Source organism: Budorcas taxicolor, chromosome 19 (genome assembly GCF_023091745.1).
Source record: "Budorcas taxicolor isolate Tak-1 chromosome 19, Takin1.1, whole genome shotgun sequence".
Lineage (NCBI taxonomy): Eukaryota > Metazoa > Chordata > Mammalia > Artiodactyla > Bovidae > Budorcas > Budorcas taxicolor.
In genome coordinates, this window is record NC_068928.1 from 62,495,915 (window position 1) to 62,520,608 (window position 24,694).

At 43.1% G+C, this 24,694-nt stretch overlaps 1 protein-coding gene across 5 annotated transcripts in view; it reads right to left on the bottom strand.

Annotated features, from left to right (window-relative positions):
- Positions 1–24,082, bottom strand: part of HELZ (helicase with zinc finger) — a 141,820-nt gene extending 117,738 nt beyond the window's left edge. For 3 of the 5 annotated variants that reach the window (XM_052657197.1, XM_052657196.1, XM_052657192.1), the window contains exons 1-5: positions 24,066–24,082; positions 22,732–22,787; positions 18,793–18,849; positions 3,469–3,696; positions 654–690 (exon numbers count right to left, since the gene is read on the bottom strand). In XM_052657197.1, the coding sequence (XP_052513157.1) occupies positions 654–690; positions 3,469–3,678 (247 nt within the window). In that variant the 5' untranslated portion in view covers positions 3,679–3,696; positions 18,793–18,849; positions 22,732–22,787; positions 24,066–24,082. Of the gene's footprint in view, positions 1–653; positions 691–3,468; positions 3,697–6,093; positions 6,195–18,432; positions 18,508–18,792; positions 18,850–22,731; positions 22,788–24,065 lie in introns of those variants that run through there. The other 2 variants (XM_052657193.1, XM_052657195.1) reach the window with 2 other exon arrangements.
- Between the last annotated feature and the right edge of the window lie 612 nt (positions 24,083–24,694).

Genomic DNA, 24,694 nt, shown 5'->3' on the forward strand with positions numbered 1-24,694 from the left:
TTAAACACCTCGGCCCTCCTCCCCATTTAGATGACTGAGACACTCCATTATCCAAATCACTGAGCTGTGCAAAACTCTCACCAAGAGTGTGTGAGAACGCACCCTGAACCCTTCTCCCACTCACTCCTAGACTCACTCTAGAGAATGGAGCTATCTCGAAGAGAAGGATTTCTAGTCAAGGAGCCAAAGAGCAAGGGTCTTGCCGCCACTCTCCTGGCCACAAGAAGACAGGAAGAGGCACTACCGAGCACCCCAGGAGACAGCCTCTCTCCGGGGGACCGTCTACTGAAGGGGAAAGAGGCCCAGCCTTCCAACTTATCCAAGCTTGACATTTTAGCTAATGCGTGCTGTGTGTTACAGTTCTTAAAATACAGCTCTCTGTTGACTGAAAATGCTTACACACTTTCAAAGGGCATTATCCCTGTTCCCAAGGGAGCGGCAGCAACGCCACCACGCGGGAGTAGGGACCGTGCTCACGTGCACACCCATCACGCCAGGAGAGCCACCCAGATTAGTCAGCACCACAAAGTGGGGTTTTTTCCATATTAAAATCACCACTGAAATCAGTACATGAAAACATCAAATCTTAAACATTACTCAATGAAATAATTCAAAATCTTCAAAGCAGAAGAGAATCTTGGTTTTAAACATACCATGCCTACAATCTTCATCAGCTCGCCCATAGTTTTTCTGCAAAATAAAAGATACAAGATAAAGTTAAGTAGTTCAAGGCCTCTTAAAACAGAGATTTCATCAAAAGGCTGCAGCTTTGTTTCAAAGTTTAATCATTAATGTTGCAAATGTACTACTCACAGACCAAGGCTAACTCATGTGCTGAGGATTACGCAATCCTTTCCAAGTAAACCTCACCGCATACTTCCCTAGCCACATACTCCCTGTTTCTCACCTCCTCTAACCTCAAGTCACCAGAACCCTCTACCCCATCCTCATTCTCAGCTCCTCACCCTGCTGAGTGAACGGCTGTCCTGCAGAGACTGTCCATGAGGGTCACCACCCTGGCTGCTTACTTCCTGCCCCCCTCTGCCTCCCACCTGTCCCAGGTAGAACCAGGCCTACCACCCGAGCAGATATGCTCCACGGCCTACTCAAGAACATCACTCTGGCAAGCCTCTTCTATTTCTCATACATCATTAATTTTTTGTTTTCTTTCAGTTTAGTCCTATAAACAAACAAGCTCTTATTTCTCTCTTCTGAAAAAATCCTTTTCTTGACTTCACTTCTCCCACTAGTTTCCATTCCTTTTTGTGTGAGTGTGTGCTTCAGTGGGGCAAAGCTCCTCAAGAACTGTCTGTATCATGTACTCAAATCCCTTCCATCTGACTTTGTTTTTTTTTTTTTTCTGACTTTCTCTTAAACTCTTTTTTATCAAGCTTTCACTCCCCACACCATGTAAATCACCAGTGGCTGCCACCAGTCAGATATATTTACATGCACCCATTTAGATACACTGTCATTTTTTGTCAATTCTCAATTCTCCCCGTCTATTCCAGCAATGGACATGCTGAACATCTGCTCACTTGGACAGGTTCTCCTCCTTTGGCTCCCAGGACACCCTGCTCTCATGGTTTTCCTTAGCCTCGTGGGTTGCTCTTCAGGATGCTTTGCTTCTTCTCCCCAACTCTTAAACCAGTGCCGTAAGACCAAGTCCTCAGTCATCTCCTCCTCTCTGTCTACACTCACTCCCTAGTGATCTAACCCAGGCCTGAGGCTCTTATCACCCACAGACCACAGGCTCTGGAAGTAACATCTGCAGCCCCGACGTCACACATGCACATCCAGCTGCTTACTCCGCATCTCTGGCTGGGTATCTGAGTGTCATCTCAAACTCATTGTGTCCAAAACGAACTCTTTCCTATAAAACCTGCTCCCCATCCACAGAACCTCATCTCAGTGGAAGGCAGCTCCACTCTTCCAAATGCTCAGACAGGAAAAGTCAAAGTAAGTGAACTACGGCTGCTCTAGACCTCTCACTCTCTGCCTTCCACACACTAGGGAACCTGCTCCACTCTACCTTCAAATTATAGCCAGAACCAAGCCACTTCTCACCACCTCCATGGTTACCATTTTGATCTAAGCCACTTCATCTCTGGCCTCAGTTCAGTTCAGTTCAGTCACTCAGTCGTGTCCGACTCTTTGCGACTCCATGAACCGCAGCACGCCAGGCCTCCCTGTCCATCACCAACTCCTGGAGTCCACTCAAACCCATGTCCATTGAGTCGGTGATGCCATCCAGCCATCTCACCCTCTGTCGTCCCCTTCTCCTCCTGCCCTCAATCTTTCCCAGCATCAGGGTCTTTCAAATGAGTCAGCTCTTCGCATCAGGTGGCCAAAGTACTGGAGTTTCAGCCTCAACATCAGTCCTTCCAATGAACACCCAGGACTGATCTCCTTTAGGATGGACTGGTTGGATCTCCTTGCAGTCCAAAGGACTCTCAAGAGTCTTCTGCAACACCACAGTTCAGAAGCATCAATTCTTCGGTGCTCAGCTTTGTTTACAGTCCAACTCTCACATCCACACATGACCACTGGAGAAACCATAGCCTTGACTAGACAGACCTTTGTTGACAAAATAAGGTCTCTGCTTTTTAATATGCTGTCTAGGTTGGTCATAACTTTCCTTCCAAGGAGTAAGCATCTTTTAATCTCTGGCCTAGATTATTCTAATAGCTTCCACACTAGTCTCTTTGCATCTACTCTTAACCCCTACACTTTAAACTCTATTCTCAACAGAGACCAAATAATTCCTATTATATCAGATCACGCCACGGCCCTGCTCAAAATCCCACAAGAGTGCTCTGCCTCAAGCAGAACAGAAACCAGACCTCACAGTGAGCTGGAGACCCCACAGGGTCTGGCCACGCCGCTGCACTCCCTCACGGTGTGCTTTACTCCCACACTGTGGACTCCAGGGCTGTCCCTCAAATGCAGCGGGCATGCTCCTGCCTGAGGAAGTCTGTACTGATAGCTCCCTCTGCCTGTAACTTAAAAATTGCAACCCTACCCCTACCCCTAGAAACTTTCAATTTTATGTCTTTTCTCATGCAAACTGTTACCTTCTAACAATCCAAAGTGTTCATTTACTCATAATGCGTATTCTTTATTGCCTGCCCCTCCACAATACTAGAAACAGTACTACGAAGGAGGAATCTCTCTTCTTCACCAACAGAAAACAAATACCTAAGGACAGTGTCCACCACATAGTATGCACTCAATAAATATTTGTTGAACTGAGCGGACAGCAAAAATGCTATACAACAGTAAAACTTGCAGGTCTTAAAAACACAGTTGCTTGCCATCAAAGATATTCAGCAATCCCTAGCCACTTCACACAGCTCCTCAGCCCAGAATTCGGTGACTCGCAGAGGCAACGACCACCAACAGTCCCCACTCAAAGAAAAAGGTCATTTAACATGGTTCACCATTGGCTCATTGACAGTGTCTACTCACCAGCTGCAAAAAGGAGGCAATTCTATAAAGAAGACTCTCGATCTTGATGCTCTCTATCTCCAGCGGACAGGGCCCCGTAAAGTCAGCCACGGAGTACTGGCCGAGAGAAAGGAGGGCCTCTGTGCAGTGCTGGAGGGCCATCTCATAGTCCTGCCTCTTCAGCGACTCACATGCTTGTTCACATGACTTCTCAGCTCTTCTGTCTTCCATGACTCAGGGACAAGAATCCTAAAGACATGGAGAAAGAGCAAGAGGTTTCAAAAACCTATTAATTATAAATTCTAGCCCCACTCCTATCTCAGCTGGCTTAATTATCTATCTGAACAGTTACTCCCAACCAGCCTTTTGATCAAGGTCACAGCTGAGCAGCAGCTAATGATGCTACAAAATCTACACTTCCCAATTCAGGACCACACTACCAACAATGCATCAGATTTACAAGTGAGGCAAATTTATGAATGAAGCACGATGCTGAGTATTACAAAGCACAGCAAGCCATGAGGCCCCTCTTTTCTTTTATAACCACAAAGTGGAGAAATGCTTCCTATGCGACCTCCAACTTTCAGTCTAATAATTCTGCAACTAAGGCTACAGAGAATCAAAGTCAGTATCGTGTGGGATTTTTGCCCACCAATACAAAAAATTTCACAAATAAAAAAGCTGGAATCAGAAACCAAAATTCGAATCCAAATCCACTGACTCCTACAATCCGCTTCTGATCTACAAAAAGAGCTTATTGTCACATTAAGCTGTTTGACCACCCAGTATCCATCCACCCCCTTTTCTGGTAATAAAAGCCCATGATTCCCCTCTGAGTCTTTACCTCTCCCCTGCTCTGAGGAAATGTGGCCCCTGAAGAGAAGGCTCCACCAAAAAAAGAAAAGAAAAGGGGGGGGGGGAGGGGGGGAAACAAAAACCAAGGGGTGTCATGTGACCAGAACTGGCCAATCCGAGTCTCATAGCCCCAAACTCAGGGACTGATTGGCTCAAGGTCAGACATGTGACCCCCATAAGAACCAATGAGACATCATGAGACTTTTGCTGAGGCTTCTGGGAAATAGGCTGGTGCTCTTTCCCGCTGAATCTAAACTCTGGGCGGCTACAGAGGGGGTGGATATGGTGCAGTCATTTTTATATAAGCAATGCCAACAACTGAAGTCCACCCAGGAAAAGGCAGAGCTGAGTCACAGGGAGAACCTGAGCCTCGACAACTTCACTTGAGTCCCGAATCCAGCCTGCTGGGCCTGGACTTTGTAGTCACGTGAGCCTAATTCAAATTTCTCTCTGGACTAAGCCAGTTTTGGTGCTATTTCAGGCAGCGGGAAGCTAATTGATGTGTATGTGCATATTTGATTAGTACCTCACAGGATGCGAAAAATAAACTGATAGTTCTCTTACAAAACAGTGTATATATACATGATAATTGCTAACAATTAGGCCACAATTACTGATTAATAATAAAAAGTATAAAGAGAAAAATGTGGGCATTTTAATAATAACTAGTATAAAGAGAAAAAATGGAAGAAAAATGACTTAGTATCTTGACTATTGAAAATATTCCAAAACATGTTTAAATAATTTTATCATAAAGCTATTTCAGCAATAATAATAAAAGTAATAGCAAGAGCCATTTGCTGAACGCATGCTGTGCCAGACGCTGCTGAGATACATAATGTATATTGTGTCATCTCATTTCCTCATAATGACCTTACAAGGTGGTGGTGTTATCATTCCCACTTACAGATAAGGAAATTGAAGCACAGAGAAGTGAAGTTGCTCACCCACAGTTATAATGTACATAAAGGGCAGGATTCAAATCCAGACATTCTGATGTGGCTCACACTTTTAGCTAGGACACTGACTGTGAGTTCTAATGATGTTCCAGTGGAGCAGAAACTGAAGACACTCCCAAAAGCATCAATTGTGAATATAATATATCACTACTTTAACCCTGGAACAGTCTTAAGGACTAATTCCTATATAGTTCTGCATTATGACCAGCTAGTGATTACCATTTTTTATAAAAACTGTGAAGACCTTCACCAACCTAAACCAATCGCATCCTTTTGTTAAGCAAAAGTTCTAGATGGTCCCCAAACTAAGGAATATATTAATTAATTAGCACCACTTTTCCAGAAAATGATAAAATTCACACCTTCCCCGAAAGTCAACTTTATGAGAACATTCCCATCACTAAGTTGCTTTTTACCACTTTCATAGAAGTTTATTTAAAAAATTGTTTTCCATTTCAGTATAATACAAAAAAAAAAAGCATGAAATGGACTTTATCAAAATTAAACATTTTTGCTCTTTGAAAAATGCTATTATTAAAAGAATGAAAAAGAATGAGAAGCAAAGCTAAAGACTGAGAGAAAACCAATTGCAAATTACTGCAACTGCAGAGAAAACCAATTGCAAATATCTGTAAAAGGATTTGTATCCAAATATACGCAAGAATTCTCAAAACTCAAGAGTAGGAAAACAGCCCAGTGAAAAGCTGGGCAAAAGATTTCAAAAGATACTCCACTAAGAACATATAATGCTGGCAAATAAGCACCTGAAAAGATGTTCAATGGCATCAGTCATTAGAGAAACACAAAACCGTGATTAGACTTTACTATATACCTATTAGAATGCTGCTGCTGCTGCCGCCGCCAAGTCGCTCCAGTCGTGTCCGACTCTGTGCGACCCCACAGACGGCAGCCCACCAGGCTCCCCCGTCCCTGGGACTCTCCAGGCAAGAACACTGGAGTGGGTTGCCATTTCCTTCTCCAATCCAAGAAAGTGAAAAGTGAAAGTGAAGTCGCGCAGTTGTGTCTGACTCTTAGTGACCCCATGGACTGCAGCCTACCAGGCTCCTCTGTCCATGGGATTTTCCAGGCAAGAGTACTGGAGTGGGTTGCCATTGCCTTCTCCGACCTATTAGAATGGCTAAATGAAAAATAATGGTCATATCAGTGACGCAGAATAGCTGGAACTCTCTTACACTGCTAGTAGGAATATAAAATGGTATAGCCACTCTGGGAAGAGGAGTGACAGTTTCTTATAAAATTAAAAATACACTTGGTGTATCATCCAGCAATCCTGCCTCCCTACAGGCAGACACCTTAAAAAAATGAAATCTATGTTTGCACAAAAATCTGTACACAAATGTTTACAGCATCTCTATTCAAAAACGTTAAAAAAAACTGGAAGCAACCCAAATGTCCTTTAATTAGTGATAATAGAAAACTACTCAGTAATAAAAAGGAACAAACCTTCAATTTATGCCATAACTTAGATGAAGCTCAAAGAGTAAAAGAACCCAGTCTAGAAGTTTACATACTTCATGATTCTATTTATATGACATCCTCAAGAAGATAAAACTAAACGGGTGGAGAAAACGTCAGTGGTTGCAGAGATTATAGGATGGGGACAGTTAACTAAAAGGATAACATTAAGGAATTTCAGGGGGTGATAATATTCTGTATTCTGATTGTACTGATGGCTGCACAATTATACATGTTATATTAACAGAACTGTATTACTAAAGGAGAAATTCCATTTTACTGTTTGATTATTTTAAGAAAAAAATGTTATTCATTTTTAAAATATGAGTATCAGTGTCACAATGGACATGGATTTTAAAAACTGCAAAGAGATAAAGAAGGGTAAGCTTGTTAATAAATGGAAAACCTGTACTTTCCCCTGCATACATTTCAGAGGCAAGAGTGTAGCCTCAGAAAGAATTTCTCCGAACAGATCAATGAGTAGTTCACTACGTAAAAAACATATGATACTTTTGAAGAATTCCATCATAGCTAGAAAACTGGTCCAGGACCAAAAGTAAATACTGGAAGAAAAATGAAATCAGCAGTTCACCACAGAGGTGGTAGGCAGAACGGCCTGGACTGCGACATGTTCAGTGACAGCTGATAAGCAGGGTGGTGCTTTATAAGCATCATTCTCATACCAGCGTGGACTTCTTTCTGCGACGGTACAAGGAAAACCAACAGATCACCTTGAAATCAAGTCAAGAAATGTATTAATACCGTTATATTTTTTTAAATATTCAATTATTATCCTTAACTTGACTTTTCTTATTAGTCATGGCCCTCATTTATTTCTAAAAAATTAAATCTTACTTGATTAGAGACAGACTTCAAAAAACAAAAAGGAACTATGGTCAAACAGCAGGGACCAACAGCAGTAACTAAAATCTCTTCACCCTAAACTGAAGGTTACTTCTCTATCTCTGTCTTTTACATTTGTCTCCATTAGGGGAAAAGAATTATCTACCTCATAATTAACTTGGCTGGAATGAATCAGACTGCATTTGTAAAAGTTTTAGAAGACCGATGAGTAGTACTAAACGTTACCATTATTTCCACCTGAACAGAAATTACTAACATCCATGATCAGTCCTTCATTAGACCCCACCTTCTCTTTAATTATTAAACTATATAAATAATAAAAACCATATGAAACCTGAAGAAAAATACAATAAAATACATAAGTTTTTTACATAACTAACAAAGTTTAAACAAAAGAAGTACTATAAAAAAATTAGAGATTCATTTTTTTAAGTCTGTAATTTGCGTTTTGTCTGCCTCACACATTATTTTCCCTGTGGAAAACCCAATTATTATCCTGAAAACAAGACTGTTTTAGAAAGTAACTGTCCTGTGACGAAAGAAAAGCCAGGCGGATCCAGTATTAAGGGACCCACCGCAGAGCGTGCCTCCTCCTCCCCGCTGGGCAGCAGAGCAGGGGGAGACCTTGGGCCAGTAAAGTGTGTGCTGTTTCCTCGGGGGTGAGACAGACAGGGGTCAGGACGCAGCCTCTAAAACGACAGACCCAAGCTCACCAAATAACCAGGCCACTCACAGTCTGACTACAACAGAACCTTCCCGCCGTTCTCCGCACACACGCCCCAAGCACAGTCCGGCCTGAGTCTCTGCCAACGCCTTTGCTCGACACAAACACCCTTCCCTCCTTTCTGTGGACCTAAATCCTGCCCAGCTTTAAATGCACACTTCAAGGTCTATTTCCCTAACAATGATCCTCCCAAAACCAAAATTACTTCCTATAGGATGGTCTTCCTAAAAGGAGTACATCAAGGCTGTATATTGTCACCCTGCTTATTTAACTTACATGCGGAGTAGATCATGAGAAATGCTGGGCTGGATGAAGCACAAGCTGGAATCAAGATTGCCGGGAGAAATATCAATAACCTCAGATATGCAGATAACACCACCCTTATGGCAGAAAGTGAAGAACTAAAGAGCCTCTTGATGAAAGTGGAAGAGGAGAGTCAAAAAGTTGGCTTAAAGCTCAACATTCAGAAAACAAAGATCATGGCATCCGGTCCCATCACTTCATGGCAAATAGATGGGGAAACAGTGGAAACAGTGTCAGACTTTATTTTTTTGGGCTCCAAAATCACTGCAGATGGTGATTGCAGCCATGAGATTTTTTAAAAGACGCTTACTCCTTGGGAGAAAAGTTATGACCAACCTAGACAGCATGTTAAAAAGCAGAGATGTTACTTTGCCAACAAAGGTCCGTCTAGTAGAGGCTATGGTTTTTCCAGTAGTCATGTATGGATGTGAGAGTTGGATTATAAAGAAAGTTGAGAGCCGAAGAATTGATGCTTTTCAACTGTGGTGCTGGAGAAGACTCTTGAGAGTCTCTTGGACTGCAAGGAGATCCAACCAGTCAATCCTAAAGAAAATTAGTCCTGAATATTCACTGGAAGGACTGATGTTGAAGCTGAAACTCCAATACTTTGGCCACCTAATGCAAACAGCTGACTCATTTCAAAAGACCCTGATGCTGGGAAAGATTGAGGGTGGGAGAAGAAGGGGACGACAGAGGATGAGATGGCTGGATGGCATCACTGACTCAATGGACATGAGTCTGAGTAAACTCCGGGAGCTGGTGATGGACAGGGAGGCCTGGCGTGCTGCAGTCCATGGAGTCGCAAAGAGTCGGACACAACTGAGCGACTGAACTGAACTGAACTGAACAGATGGTCTCCCTCTTAATCATCAGTATCCTGGATGCCTTATCTGACCAACACAACTATCTTAGAAATAGGAGTCCTGTTTTATATCATCTATATTCCCATGACAACCATCCTATTCACTAAAACCATTCAATAAATACTTTAATTGAGTTTCCAAAAGAGTTGACCTAAGGTAACCTAAATGCCAAGCATTCCAAGAATTGTCCTGAACCAAACTCAATTCTCATTCAAACAGCAGTGCCATAGAGAGGGATGTATTCTCTTTAAGTGCACTTGCTTTTATCCAAAACTAGAATCTGTGATGAATCTATGGGATACACAGACAGAATATTCTGTGAAGTAAAAAAGCTTTATTCATTGTACTGTGCCTAATATTCAGCCAGACTTGCATTTCTGTCTAAAACTTATAAATCACTGAGTTTGCAAGAAGTATTAGAAGAGTACGCCTACTGAGAAGAAAACTGAAAGCCAAGGTCATCAATCATGTTCTAATTTGAATAATCTCTTTCATAAAGAGGCAAATTCTAATTTCCAGAATGAATGAAATTTAATATAGCAAAGCAAAATGCTTTAAATACATAAAATAATATCCTGATGGACAGTCTACTATCTGTTTTAGTAACTTAAATTATAAAAAAAGAAACTCTAAATTTAAGAAAAGTTACATCACGAGCTAAAATTAAGACTTTTTTTCCATCCATCACTTTGACTTTTCCTAACTCATTTTTGAGGACTGTCAGCAGTTCTGGATCAGTAATTCCAAATTATTTCTTGAAGACTTTGAGCCTCCTCCGAAATCATTTAACATGCTTACTAATCAATAAAGACATGAAAAAACAAAAACCCATATTTATAAAGCAAGTAAATTATATTAAAAGGCTGACTTTGCGAAAAGGTTGCTGCTTGCCAAGAGAATTTTATTATAAAACATTTTCTGTCATTTGTATTTCTTCATTTCCCTTCCAGATTATCTGTGTAGCCTTGCAAACACATAATGATCCAAAACAGCTGAGCTTTAGTAATTAAACACAAACCAACCTAAGAGAGCCAACTGCACAATTAAAACAAAAGGGTACCACAACAATGACCACCATCATCCCTCTTAAAGGCTATCTTCAAATTACCAACAGTCTACGTTCTAGAACTATAATTTCAAAATAAATGTTTGAAATTCAGGGCAGTGTTTTACAGAAACTAAGACCAGGGGTTACTTGAAAGATGTGAAATAACAAAAGCATATTATAAAACAGTGTCTACAGTGAGTCCCATTTTATAAGTAAAAACTGGCAGAGTATAAAGTAACAGTCTATATCCTGGGGCGATACCTATATATCTATAGAGAGATAATATATATAGAGAGAGAATATATATAGAGAGATACCTGTATATATCATTTTATCTATATAGAGAGAGAATATTTTATATAAAAAGTCCAGAGAGAGAGAGAGATGAAACAAAATATTAAAAGTAAATATCTCCTTCCCCAAAGTTTTAACTCCAGTCTAATCATGGGGAGAACATCAGATAAATCCAAATTGAGGGACATTCCATGAAACACCTGAACCAGGACTCTTCAAAATTGTCTTTAAAAAAAAAGAAAAATCTGAGAAACTGTCAGAGCCCACAGGACATGACGACAACATCCAGTGTGGATGCTGGGCAGGAATCGGGCTTTTTGGGAAAATGAGAAATTCAAATAAAGTCTGGAAGTTTGCTAAGACTAATTTTCCAATGATGATTTCTTAGATTTGACAAATGTATCTTAAAAATGTAAGATATTAACAATGGCAGGTCAAGAATATGTGAGAACTCTCACCTACTGTGACAACTTTCTCTAAGTCTACAGTTATTCCAGTATTAAAAGTAGGTATCTCTGAGTGGTAGATGACAGAGTTTTAAAAATTCATTTGCATTTCCTAATTTTTTAACAAGCAACATGCTTATTAATTCCCTGATAGCTCAGTTGGTAAAGAATCCGCCTGCAATGCAGGAGACACTGGCTCACTTCTTGCGTTGGGAAGATCTACTGGAGAAGGGAGAGGCCACCCACTCCAGTGTTCTGGCCTGGAGAGTTCCATGGACTGTCCAGTCCGTGGGGTCACAAAGATCTGACACAACTGAACGACTTTCACTCTAAATGCTTAGTTATCTGAAAGGCAAAAAGGGGAGAAGACAGCTATTCTAGATCAAGAGAAATTAAAGAGATAAAAATAAAATATATTGGGGAAAAATGGGAAAAATTATATATGGACTTGATATCTGGCAGGTTAACCGTTAGTAGTACTGAATTATTTTCTTAGGTGTGATAATGGTATTGTATCTATAAAGAAAAATGCCCTCCTTCTTAGGAGACACCTGTTGAAGTGTGAATGAAATGCCATCTAAGATATCTGCCACTTACCTTCAGCTGGCTCAGAAGAAAAAAAATTCTATTCAACAGAGAAAGAGAGAAGGCAAATCTTGATATAAGGCAAAGAACTGGGTATTGATTATACTATTCTTACAACTTTGCTCTAGGCCTAAAGATTGTCATAATACAAATTAAACTAAATTTTCTTTAACTTAAAAAAATGATCCAAAACCCAAACTAGGCCAGAAGTTATAATTTTCTCATAAATATAAAATATAAAGTATTTTATAGTTTAATTCATCTTTTCCAAAAAAAAAAAAAAAAGATTGAAAAGGAATGGCTTATTTTACATATTAAGAAATTATAGCTAACACCCAGAAATAATATTTACGTTTCCTTCCAATTAATACTGAATATAGTCATTTTATCATCGGAGCAGTTTATATTGATCTTGGGCTCATTAATTTCTAACTTACCTAGTTTTTTAAAAAGAAGCCTGTTTATTTGAATTCCATTCCCTCATCCCTTAAAGAAGCTGGAAAGATGATGAAATAACTCAGAAGACACAGTTGCAAACTGTAAAAGAAGCCTAGGAAGTAGTCACTGGTTCAACAGAAGAGCAGATCTCTTACAAAGCTGTATTCCATGAACCTTGGGTCAGACATAGCTCACTCTGACCCTAAGACTCACTATGGACCCATCTACCCAAAACGCCTTTCTCAGAGGGGAGAGAGGTGGGAACGCTGACACAGGAGAGCACTCTCTCCTGTCTGCAGCCAACTGAACTGGAAGTCTTCACACTGTCTCTAGTCCTGGAATCCTGCGATTCTGCATGTTGCTGTTGTTTCGCTGCTCGGTCTCAGCTCTTGTGTTCAACTCTTTGCGGCCCCATGGACTGCAGCCTGCCAGGCTCCTCGGGCCATGGGATTTCTCAGGCAAGAATACCGGAGTGGGGTGCCATTTCCTACTCCAGGGGATCCCCAGGGACCGAACCCGTGTCTCTTGTGTCTCCTGCATTGGCAGGCAGATTCTTTTACCACTGAGCCACGAGGGAAGCCCATAATTCTACATAAAATACCTTTAAAACAAGAATACATTATCATTTCATATCCATTAGGAAGGCTACTATCAAAAAAACAGAAAGCAAGTGCTGACAAGCAAGTGGAGAAGTTAGAACGCTTGTACACTGCTGGTGGACATAAAATGGTGTTACTGCTATAGAAAATAGTAAGGGGGGGTTCCTCAAAACATTAAACACAGAATTGCCAATTCCACTTCTGGTATTTCCCGAAGAACTGAAAGTAGGGATTTGAACAGATATGTGTATACCCATGTTCACAGCAGCATTATTCACAGTAAGCCAAAAGGTGGAAGCAACCCAAGTGTCTATCAAAAGTTGGATGGATTTTTTAAAATGTATTTACATACAACAGTATTGTGTGTGTGCATGCTAAGTCACTTCAGTCGTGTCTGACTCTATGCAACCCTATGGACCACAGCCCACAAGGCTCCTTTGTCCATGGGATTCTCCAGGCAAGAGTACCGGAGTGTAGTCTGCCGTGTATTCTTCCAGGGGATCTTTCCAACCCCAGGATCGAACCCACATCTCTTAGGTCTCCTGCATTGGCAGGGGGGTTCTTTACCACCAGCGCCACCTGGGAAGCAAGTAATACAACAGTATTACTTAGTCTTAAAAAGTAAGGAAGTCCTGCCACACGCTACAACATGGATGAACCTCAAAGACGTGCTAAGGGAAATAAGGCAGTCACACGAAGATAAACACGGCCTGAGTGCACTTATAGGAGATCCCCATGGTGTGAATGGGCCTCACTTACAGTCATCACAGAGACAGCAAGGAGAACGATGCCTGCCAGGAGGCAGCGAGGAACGGAGAGTTCGTGTTTAATGAGTAGAGAACTTCAAGTTCGAACGATGACAAAGTTCTGAGATGGAGTGGACGGTGGCGACGGCTGCACAACAAGGTGAAAGCACTTAATGCCACTGAATTGCATCTGCGGCTGCTGCTGCTGCTAAGTCGCTTCAGTTGTGTCCGACTCTGTGCGACCCCAGAGACGGCAGCCCACCAGGCTCCTGCGTCCCTGGGACTGGAGTGGGTTGCCATTGCCTTGTAAAATGATCTAAAATAAATGTTATGTTTCGTATATTTTACCAGAATTAAAAAAAGAAAAAAAAAACCTCAAGTATGCAAGTCATGATACCCTCCTACCCTCCTTAAAAGCAGTGAGGCCCATGTCCTAATCCTGGTGCAAACTGAAGGGATGTGCACTGCCCATTTCCCAACCTCCCTGCCCACGGAGGAGGACTGAGAGCTGGCAGAGCCATGGCCAGAGACGGGAAACAGGTCCTGATATTAGTCCCACTGAACAAACTTAGGAAAGTCAAAACACAGGGCAAGGCCCAGGATGGCTGACAGAGGCAGACTAGGGAGGAGAAGGCAAAGGCAGAAGGCAGGAAATCCTTCAGAATGTGGGCAGCTGACGAGACTGGGAAGGGAGACTGTGAGGAAAAGGAGGGTCAGAGAACAGGCAAGTCAGAGAAGGGAATTTCCTCAAGATAAGGAGAGAGAGAGGAGTAAGAGAAAAAAGGAAGAAGGACTGTAAACAAGGAGATTCATTCAAGAAGAGATTCTCCCCAAGTACCAGCAGAAAAATGACTTCCTTCCACTGACTTGGCCATCTGAATCTAAAGAATCCGAGAAAGCTGGTGAAGCCTATAAAAAGTTAGGGAGAAAACGACTTCCCTATGTAAGAATACTAATATACCCCCATCCACAGAGAACTATGTACTGCCATTTTTTTCATCTGTGTTTGTGTTTTCATTTCAATTTCAATCTGGGCCTACCTTTTTTATTTGTATCAAACACTAGTATGCCATGAATGAGCTGAAGAGTTCTAAAGCACAGGGTAAGAGTAAAGGCTTGAAGCCAGATCTGCCAGCATTTGAGTCATGGCACTGTGACCTGAGGCTATCTGCCTAAAAATCTGCTTCCATCTCCAAATCTGCAAAATAGGAATAATAACAGTCTACACCTCACAGTTGCTGTAAGAATAAAATAGGGTGAAATATGAAAGCACTTAGAACAGAGTCTGGCCCACACTAAGCACTATTAAGGTATGAGCCTCCTATTATCCTCTGGGCCTAGAACATGAGCTCCAGGAGAGCTGCAGTTTTGTCTGTTTTGTTCACTGTTGAAGCCTCAGGTGCTTCACGTAAGTATTTATTGAATAAAAATGTATTGGATAATATAAATTTCATTCCAGCAACATAGAAGCCCAAAGGAACAGCACTACCTTTTTGTTATTATGGACAACTAAATCTGTATCACACTTGAGCCTCCAAGTTCACAGATGGTTTCTATGTGTCTCATCTCAAGTGATTCTGTGAAGCTGGCATTATTATCTCCGTCTCACAGAGAACGTAATACTCAGAAGATGTAAGTGATTTGCCCAAGGAATTCTGGCAATTAATCCCACTTCTGTTCACTACAGACCCCCACTCAGAAAGCTCAGCACACACCCTGCTAAACTGCTCAGCTCCCCTTGCCTGCAAATACACACAACCCAAGTGCACCAAGACACTGTATCCCATTTGCTTCAGTACAACTGATGGAAACAGGTGAAACAAGATTAATAACTACTGAAGCTGGCTTAATAGGTACAGTGAGATTGACTATACCCTACTTCCGTGTGTCTGAAATTGTCCATAGTAAAAAAAAGAAAGTAAATAATAAACTCTTTACTCCCAACATAAACTCTGCCACTTCTAACTTTCTATTGAGCATACCACAGCAGAGAACCTTCTCTGTATGAGGCAGTGAAGAGAAAGCTAGACTGGGAATCAGGACGCTTCATTCTTCACTCTGATTTAACTATGAGACCTCACTGATTCCTCTAGCTCCTCTGGGCCCTAAACTCATCTGTTCCTTCCAGGGTTAAAATACTCATTTCGGCTTCTGACTAGTTCCTTAAACTCAACACACAAAATGAAACTTGTCTTTTCTCTATTCTGAACCCCTAAGACCAGTTCTCCCATATTCCTGATGTCTTCCAGCTATCCAGCCATAAAAACCTCCGCCTCATCTCTGACTTGAGACACAGAACTGATGGTTCCCCTCCCTCCTACCTCATCAGCACCGCATCTCTCTGCTTAACCTCCAAGGTATCTCTCGACTCCATCACCTCCTTTCATTCTCAGGGACACCAATTCAGGCAGTCACCCCTGTCTTGGGCTATCACCACGGACCTAACTAAAAGCCCCAGTGCCAATCCCTCACGTTCATTCTCCTACACCCAGTCCCGACCTCTCAAAAGCATCCCCTTCCACACACTCCTTCAGGTAACCAGAGTCCAGGAAACCGGGATAACGCGGTTTCCGGACGCGGCCTCGCGTCCGGCCCCGCGGCTCCGCCGCTGCTCGGGCTGTCCATCGCTCCGGAATGCCCTCCTCTTTCCACGGCCTCCCGCGTTCACGCGGGTGCCGTTTAAAGGCCTCTCTTCAGCTGACGTGCTCCCCGATAGCCCCAAGAGGGGCAGTGTCACCGCTCCACTGAACCCCTCTTACGGCACCCTTCAAGTTCCTACTAGTCCTTTCTGGTGCCCCTCTCTCTCTCCACTAGGGGATTTGCTCCTTGCAAGAGGAAACGATGCTTTGTTCATCTTTGCGTCCCTCTGAACTGAGCCTCCGAAGCACAGCGGCATGCCACCACGAGCACGCGGCTGCGGAAAGCGCTCCCCTCGGGCCTGCAGAGCGCCCTCAGCAGCCCGCGCCCGCGGCTGGTCAGGCCCCGGGCAGCCTCCTCCTCCGCCCGGGACGTGCCCCGCCAGCCTGAGCGGGCCTTGCGGGCCTTGCGCTCCTCGCGTGGTGCACAGCGGGCACCTAACGGTAACTGAGGAGCTGAACCTTAAATAACTCGCCTATTCCCCTTCCCCACTCCTCCCAAGAAAGCTCACCCCTGTTCCCCTTCCCCACTCCTCTCAAGAAAACTCACCATCCAGACCGGGCTCTCTTTAGATATTCTCACTGAACTTGTTCCGATCATGTTTTTAACAACTACCTGTTTATTAGCTGGTTCTCTCTGCCTTACCAACCAGAGCCCCACATCAATAGTTTATTGATTAAAACTGCAAACGATATGAACAAACAATTCACCATGAAGAGACTCAAAGAGAAAAAGTCAACATTCTGGAACTAAGAAGGGCAAGCGCCACTTTACAGTATGAAACAAGGAAGGGCTTATAAAGAGAAAATGTATTTCTATCCAGTTTTGGTCAAAGGGGTAAATCTGTGTATCTGTTACTAGCACAAACCGGTGTAACACTCTTGAGAAACAGTACCACGATATATACTGGGTTGGCCTAAACGTTTGCTTGGGTTTTTCCATAAAATCCAGAACGAACTTTATCGCCAACCCAACATCAAAAGCCATAAAATCATTCATATCATTTAACACAACAATACATTCTGAAATTTATCCTAGAGATATAATTAGGTAGAAAAAAATATATCTACAACAACGTAGATTAAAGTATTAACTGAAAATCAGCGAGCAAAACAAATATCTAAGATAAAAAGATTAACGTAAATTATTGACAGCATGACTTGATACAATATTTTGCAGCCTCTCAAAGTGTAATCATGTAAATTAAAATTGTGACACCTATAATATGGAAATGTTTCATATCTAGTATATGGGAAAAATACAAATTATGTGCATCATAATTAAAAATGAGTACAGTAAATAGGTATATATATTTTAATGGAATGCCAAAAGGAAAATCAACTGTTTGAGGGTGGTACCTCAAATAGTTAACAATTTACTTAATATTAATTCTTAAATTACTTCATAATATAAGACAAAATTTTACCATACTGAGGAAATTTGACACAGTCTCAAGAAGAGGTCCATGCCTCTCTTCTACTACTCATTTTGGCCTTAACTGAGAGCCCTCATGTACTTGTTTTATCACAACCACCACCCAGACTCCAGCTTTCCAAGGACTAACAAACTAGCTCAACTAGTCTTCTGATCATCCCCAGGAGCCTGTGGACAATGAATCCCGCAAAACGACTGCAACTCAAGAAACAAAGCACCCTACAACTATGCTCCACTTTAGCCACCGACAAGCAGCCAAGCCAGAGTGTAACTACACACCTCAAAAACATAGAGCACTGTCACATTAAGTCTCTGCAGCTAGCATTGAAAATACATCAAAAACTAATTTTAGCGCTGATGTCCCAGAAGGACAATATTAAAGCAGTCTTCTAATTGTTTTTCTGTAGTACAATCATTTTCTAAGTTTACTACTGAATGGCCAAGATACTATAACAGACTAAGAATACTAATTACTGTGAAATAACGCTCAAGACTAAACTGTCTTTCTTAGGATATTTCAGCAAAAAATAAATAATCTGAAAGACTAAAGCCACCATTGTATGGAGGGAACACAACCATCAGAAGAAAAGCTGAACCTGCATTCCACTGATCTGCTCTCAGTACCTAGACCCTCAGAAATGCAGACACGTACAGTCATTCATGACAACACGCACAGAGCAGACAACAGGAGAAACACGCAAGTTAATACTTAACCAGTTCATCAGAGCACAGGGTGATCACCACGCAAGAATGCTGACAGGAAACCGGAAGCACCTCTTAAGATCCCATCTTGTGCAGATAGGTTGGACTCCTGTGTGGTTACTCATTCAAAACAGAAGTGTAAGATTAACCTCCTCACTTCTCTTCAAACACACTGACGAAGAGTCAGGTGGACTGTTCACCATCATCCCATCAGTACCCGAAGCTCCAGGTCCAACTGCTGCGCTAGAGCCCTGCTCACTCCACCCTGTCCCACCTCACTGCTCCTGAGCAGACACTCCTCTAGTTTAAGACTCTTCTCATGCACCATCAAGTTCTTTCTTTCTAAGTAAGGTTCTCCCAAGCCTTACTCACCTGCAGTTCACTGCACTGGGTATTACCCAAATAGCCCATCAGAGCTCTTTATAATTTCTGAAAGAGAGAGAAGGAATCTTTTAATACAGAGCAGAAGACAGGATTGCTGACGTATCAGTTCTAAAGCATTTGTATCCAGTAGTCACAGAAGATGGTCTTTTGGTCCATAGTATTTCAGTAAAATGTAGCATAACCAGCTAGGACCAAAAGTCCTGAGATAAGGGTCCAGAGATAAAAGCTTGCTTGAATGTTGCTATTGATTAGCTGTGTGACCTTGGGCAAGTCACTTGCCTCCTCCAGGCCTCAATTTCCTCGTGCGGAAAACAAGAGAGACTAGAGACAAACCTCAGAGCACATAACATGCAAAGAGCACGCCCCTTCCAAGGCACAACGCCAGCACCACTACTTACTAGTCTTGTGACATTACGTGAATAAATTCACATTTAGCCTAAATTTCCTCTGCAAAGCGGAAATAACAACTATCTTGAAATTGTTCTGAAAACTAAAGGAAAGATAATGAGTTATAACAAGTCTATAGTAAATATACTGTGCGTCTCACCATAAAATTCCACAGATGGTAATTACCAACATTACTCCCAGCCCTAAGGTTACATGAATTCAATTTCCAAATATTTATTTTCTTAGAAGATCAACAAATCAAAACTGTACCAACCTGACAATGCAATGAACAGTTTCAGTGTTTGACTAACAATTCAATGAAAGTTGTCTTACAGTGATGGAAGTGTAAGACTATCAGTATCACTTAACATCACAGGAAACAAGGGCAGAAGCGTCCCCGCACAACATGTGAGCGGGCCCAGTGGCCGTGCCTTCCCCACCCGCTGCTGCTGCCAGGGCACCGCAGCGAAGAGCTCCTCCAGAGGCCGAGTGACACCAACTGCTTCTGCCTCAGGTCAGGGGGCAGGGCCGCAGGTGGCGGAAGGCGGAGAGGCTTTTTTCTTCATCTTGTCTACTTTCTACACTGAAGCTCGGCTCAGGTTTGCTTACTATGGCATGCATCAGTTTTACATAAAAATAAGTAATTTTTTAAACCTATATTATTTACACATATTGCTCACTGATAGGAAGCTCGCCTCACAGGAATATTGTCATACAAGGAGAATATCCACAGAAGAAAGCAAAAAGGCAAATTCAGATGTGCAGAGAACACCTAAAATACGGCATAGAAATGACAAAAATCACAAACATTCACACTTCAGAATGGTTCAGTCAAAAAATATGCCATGCATTCTCTGAAGAACCCAATGATGAATCAGGGGTTTCTAGGGGTCAAAACAAGTTGAACACACCAACTCTGGTTTTACCAGACAACTTCCTGCTCTTGGAGAAACTGACCCAGTACCACTTACATGAGCAAACCAGTTAGTGTGACTGTTTAGTAGTATGTTGAAAAGCTTTCAGTGTGCTTTAGACAACTGGTAGCTTAAAGAAAAATATATATATATATATGTGCACACATATGTATACATATATAGATCTATAGAAATTAAAAATCTTCATGTTACATCTACTATTTATTACTGAAAGAGGAATATTAACTCTGTTAACTTCAGGTTAACTCAGAGGTATTATCCCAGCCACCTCAGAGGTGAGAGACCGCCGAGCCTTATGCTGCCCCTAGCCAGCATTATAGAAATCACCCTGACTACACCCAGTAACTTAAACGGACGTAAGCTGGAGGAGCCACACTCTCCACACATACCATAGTTCCCTCCTAGAAAACATTTCAAAATATCACTCAAAAATCAAGTATTTGCATGTGCACTTATCTAGGTTGACGGGAATAAGCAACTGTAACAACCTGTTCATAGTTTTTAAGTAGCTCCTCTGCCTCTCGTTTGTCAAGTTGATAAACTTGGCCCCAGATGTTCTATGTTAAAACAACAGACAAAGGACCTTATTTCTTGTGCCGGGTGTGTATCTGGAGTCTTAAAATTAGAGTCTGACAGATAATGAGAGGCTTATTTGCATTTGATATCAATGCCATGCCTGCTTCTTAAACAGAGAGCAAAACTGCACGTGTAAGGTCTGGTCTACCTATTCGCAGGGCCCTCCTCAACATTCTTAGCCTTTCGTGAGTATGCTCTATATTCTTAAACTCCACAAGGCACTTTGTAAGTAGGAATGATTTCTCCTGTTATTTTGGCATCACTCCCTTTTCCAGTAAAACACTGGACTGTCCACAAATCGTGTGCAGACTTTAAAACAATCCAGACTGAGTATTTACGGTATCAGAAATAAAACTTCTTGGTAATAATTGCAAAATCCAACTGTACCAGCTGATAGGTACTTACTGACTCCTGAAACCTACAGCCTTCCCTGAAATAGTGTCCTACTCGCCAGCCAAAAGGACAGACTGAAAAAGCTGTGTCTTTATTCATGTCAAAGACACAGACTCTCACTTCATCCAAACTTCTACACTATGGCACTACACTAAAGCATTTGAGAATGCTTTGTGTAAAAACCTGCTTGGTGGCCAAACACCAGCTTCACTTTGAAGTGAATACTAACACTTCACAGGATCTACAGGTGTGAAAATTGTGGAAAACATCTCTGTGGAAAATGTCTTAACACAGTTTAGGCCAAACAACACTAGCCATATAAGATTACCTATTACTAAATATTCCCTTTTGGATTATAAACAAACATCTCCACAGGCCAAAAAGTAGATTAAGTGATTCTTTCCACAAATATGTAAATTTTAAAAAAAAGGTACACATTGGGAGATCTAAGCCATGAATATGCCTCCATTAGTAACGTGAAAATAAATTTTTAAATCCATATTTGCTCTAAGGATAAAAATAAAAAATATATGTGATACACATAAGCACTGTTGAGTTTCAAAACGCATCCACCTGTGGTCTGTGCATTTAGAAAGGGCCTTAGTTTATGTCCACCTTCCTCTCCCAAGTTTTTTTTTTTTTTAAGGCAAAAATGTCAATTGTATGCCTCAAACTTGAAAAAAAATAAAGCACAGCTTATTCTTCTAGACAAGTGATAGAGAGGATTTCAAAATACAAAGGCTATCCAGATGTATTCAAGGGGGGGAAAAAAAAAACTACAGTAACCCATCTACCAAAACTTACATGTTCTCAATAAACCATAGTAAAGTATTTTTATAGACACACACACACACACTGTATAGTACATCTACAATGCCTAAAATTTTTTTAAAAAGTTATTTTTTCAAGTTGAGAAAACTGCTTGTGAAGAATGTAAAATTAGCAAACCAGTCTCCTCCCCAGTACTGTTCATTGACACTATATCAGTGCTGTTCTATAAATCCAAAGACTTATAAGTTGGCTTAAATAAAGCAACACTTTGATTTCACATATTACATGTGACCAGAAAATAATGAAAAGCCAGTCTTCTCCATAATAACCAAAACTCAACAAAACTCAACACTATCATAATTCAAAATAATTATGAGACCAGCATTATTCCATTTTTCAGAAAATAAAAGCAGGATTTGCCTAAAATAATTCTTTCCAATGGAAAGGGTGTACCTGACACAAGACACACAAAACCCACATACACCATCAGTGACACTCAATGTACAGTGAGTGATAAACACAACGACACAGATAAAATTAAGACATTCAATTAAAGTTACACAAGGAAATTTAAATAGGAAAACTATAATTACCCCTGGAAAAGACACTCATCAAGGATGGCTGCAAATAACATTTGGCTCTGGATAAGCTCCACTACCGACGTGTGTGCTGGAGTCCCTGAAAAGTCTGTACACTTGACACAGTCTTCTTTTCCAAATTCAGCCCAGCCTCTACACCCATCTGACAGAGGGACTCATGTGGAAATAAGACAGTCCCATCCAATTACCTAGCTTCAGTCTCACCCTTATGACTTGATTAAAATAAAGAAGGAAAAAAGGTAAATCATTTTTAACTGCAGTCTCACCTTACACATCTCACCAGCACCGTAGTTCTTTAGTGATCAATTACTTCATCCAATTCCTGAGGCAAATAGAAGAGTAAAATGTGTCTATACAACAACAGTGAGAGACAGTATCAGTAGCAGCAAACGTTCTATCAGCGTGACGTGAAAGGGCACCTAAATTTCAAATGGAAAAAGCTACCAAAATGGTACAGTATGCAGCTTTATAAATGAGTCTGTTTGTTTTACTTTAAAATAAAAACATTTCCTCTCTGTGTGATAAAAGAATAGATTATAAAACGCTCTTAAAATCCAACACATAAAAAAGTCATCTCTTACAGACTGGACTTTCAAAAAGAATTAAAAAGAAGAGATAAAGAGGACGAAATCCTTTCATATGAGTTTAAGGGAGTGCAAAATTCAGAACAAGCGAGCCAGGACAACTCTTTACTCCCCAACCCCTCCCCCACACCCAACTCTAGGAATCCACTATGTCTGGAGTTATACATTATTATATTAATGATTTGCCTGAAAAGTGTAAGTGGCGAGGGTGAAGGAACAACAATTCTGAATTTCAAACAAAACCTGAGGATCTCAATCCAAGAAGAATCCTAAAACCCTGATTTCCAAACCGGGCTGGAGGATCCTCAGCAAAGGAGAGGGTGCAGAAAGCTCAAATAATTTGGGGAGAGAGGAATCAAAGTTCCTTAGATGAAACTGCAGTCCTTTAGGTCTAAAAGAGGGCAGTCTTAGAGGAATCTCCGGAAAAGATCGTCTGTTTTTATTTTTGTTGATGTGCTCGTGGGCCAATGAGAATTTCCGAGGAGGGGGCGGAGAATGGGGGGTGGGTAAGAAAGTGAAGCTCAGGAAACAGCCCCCGGCGGGGGAGGCAGGGGCCCCCGGCCCACTCTTCCCGGCCCCCACCCCCACGCGGGCAGAAGGCGGATCCCAGAGGGGCAATCGAGCGGGGCGTGGGAGGCCCGCGCGCTCCCCGCCCCAGCGGCGACCCCGCCGAGCGGCGCGAGCCTCCCGGGAGCCCGGCGCGGACGAGCCTGCCGCGGGCCCGCGGCGGGATCCGCGAGGCCTGCTCCGAGGCCTGGGCGGAGGGCGGCGCGGCCCCCGGCGGAGGGGAAGGGGATCGGGAGGGGAAGCGGCTGTAAACAGCCCCAGCGTCCGGGCCTCGCCTCGACGAGCCCCGCTTCCCAGGCCCCGCCGCGGGCCGCCCCGGCCCCCGGCTCGCGCCGGGGCCGCCCCTGCCGGGGCCCGAGGGGCCGGAGGGGAGCCCAGCGCCTCCCCGGAGGGCGCCGGCAGCTCGCGGAGCGGTCCCGGCGGCGGCGAAAGGGGAAGTCAGGACTTACCTGTCATTACTTTCTACGCCATCTTGGATCCACTTGTCAACGTCCCCACAAAGCATTGTGGGTAAGAAAGAGCCTTTAAAGTGACTCCCCTCGGCCCCCGACTCCCGCCTCCGCCGGCGCCGCCCCTCCGGCCGCACCTCCGGCGCGGAAAGTTGCCCGCCGCCGGCCGCGCGGCCCCTCCCCTCCGCCGGCTGTTTGCGTTTAAAATCCGCCCCCATCTTTAAAACGGGGCTCCGGGTCTCTGCGGCCGCCGCCGCTCCCGGCCTCCCTTCCCCCACCCCTCGCGTCCACGCGGGCCCCGGCGACCCCCGGGGCGGGCGGACACCCCAAGTCTGCGTCTGATCGGCCGCGGGCTACCCGCGCCGGCGGCGAGGAGCCGCTCAGATGGGTCTCTGCGCGCTGCTGCGTCGGTTTCGGCCCCGGACCCTCCGGCGGGCTTCTGCTCCCCGGGCCGGGGCCCGAGCGCCGGCGCTGGGCCTCCGCGTACGCGGACGGAAGGTGTGTCCGGCCGCCCAGCGGCCCAGGACCCTGCGGAGGCCGGCTTCGCGGCAGGGGCAGGGGGCACGAGGCGAAAAGCAACTTTTACCCGCTTGCGGCTCCCTTCCGCGGGCTCCTCCCGGCCCGGCACC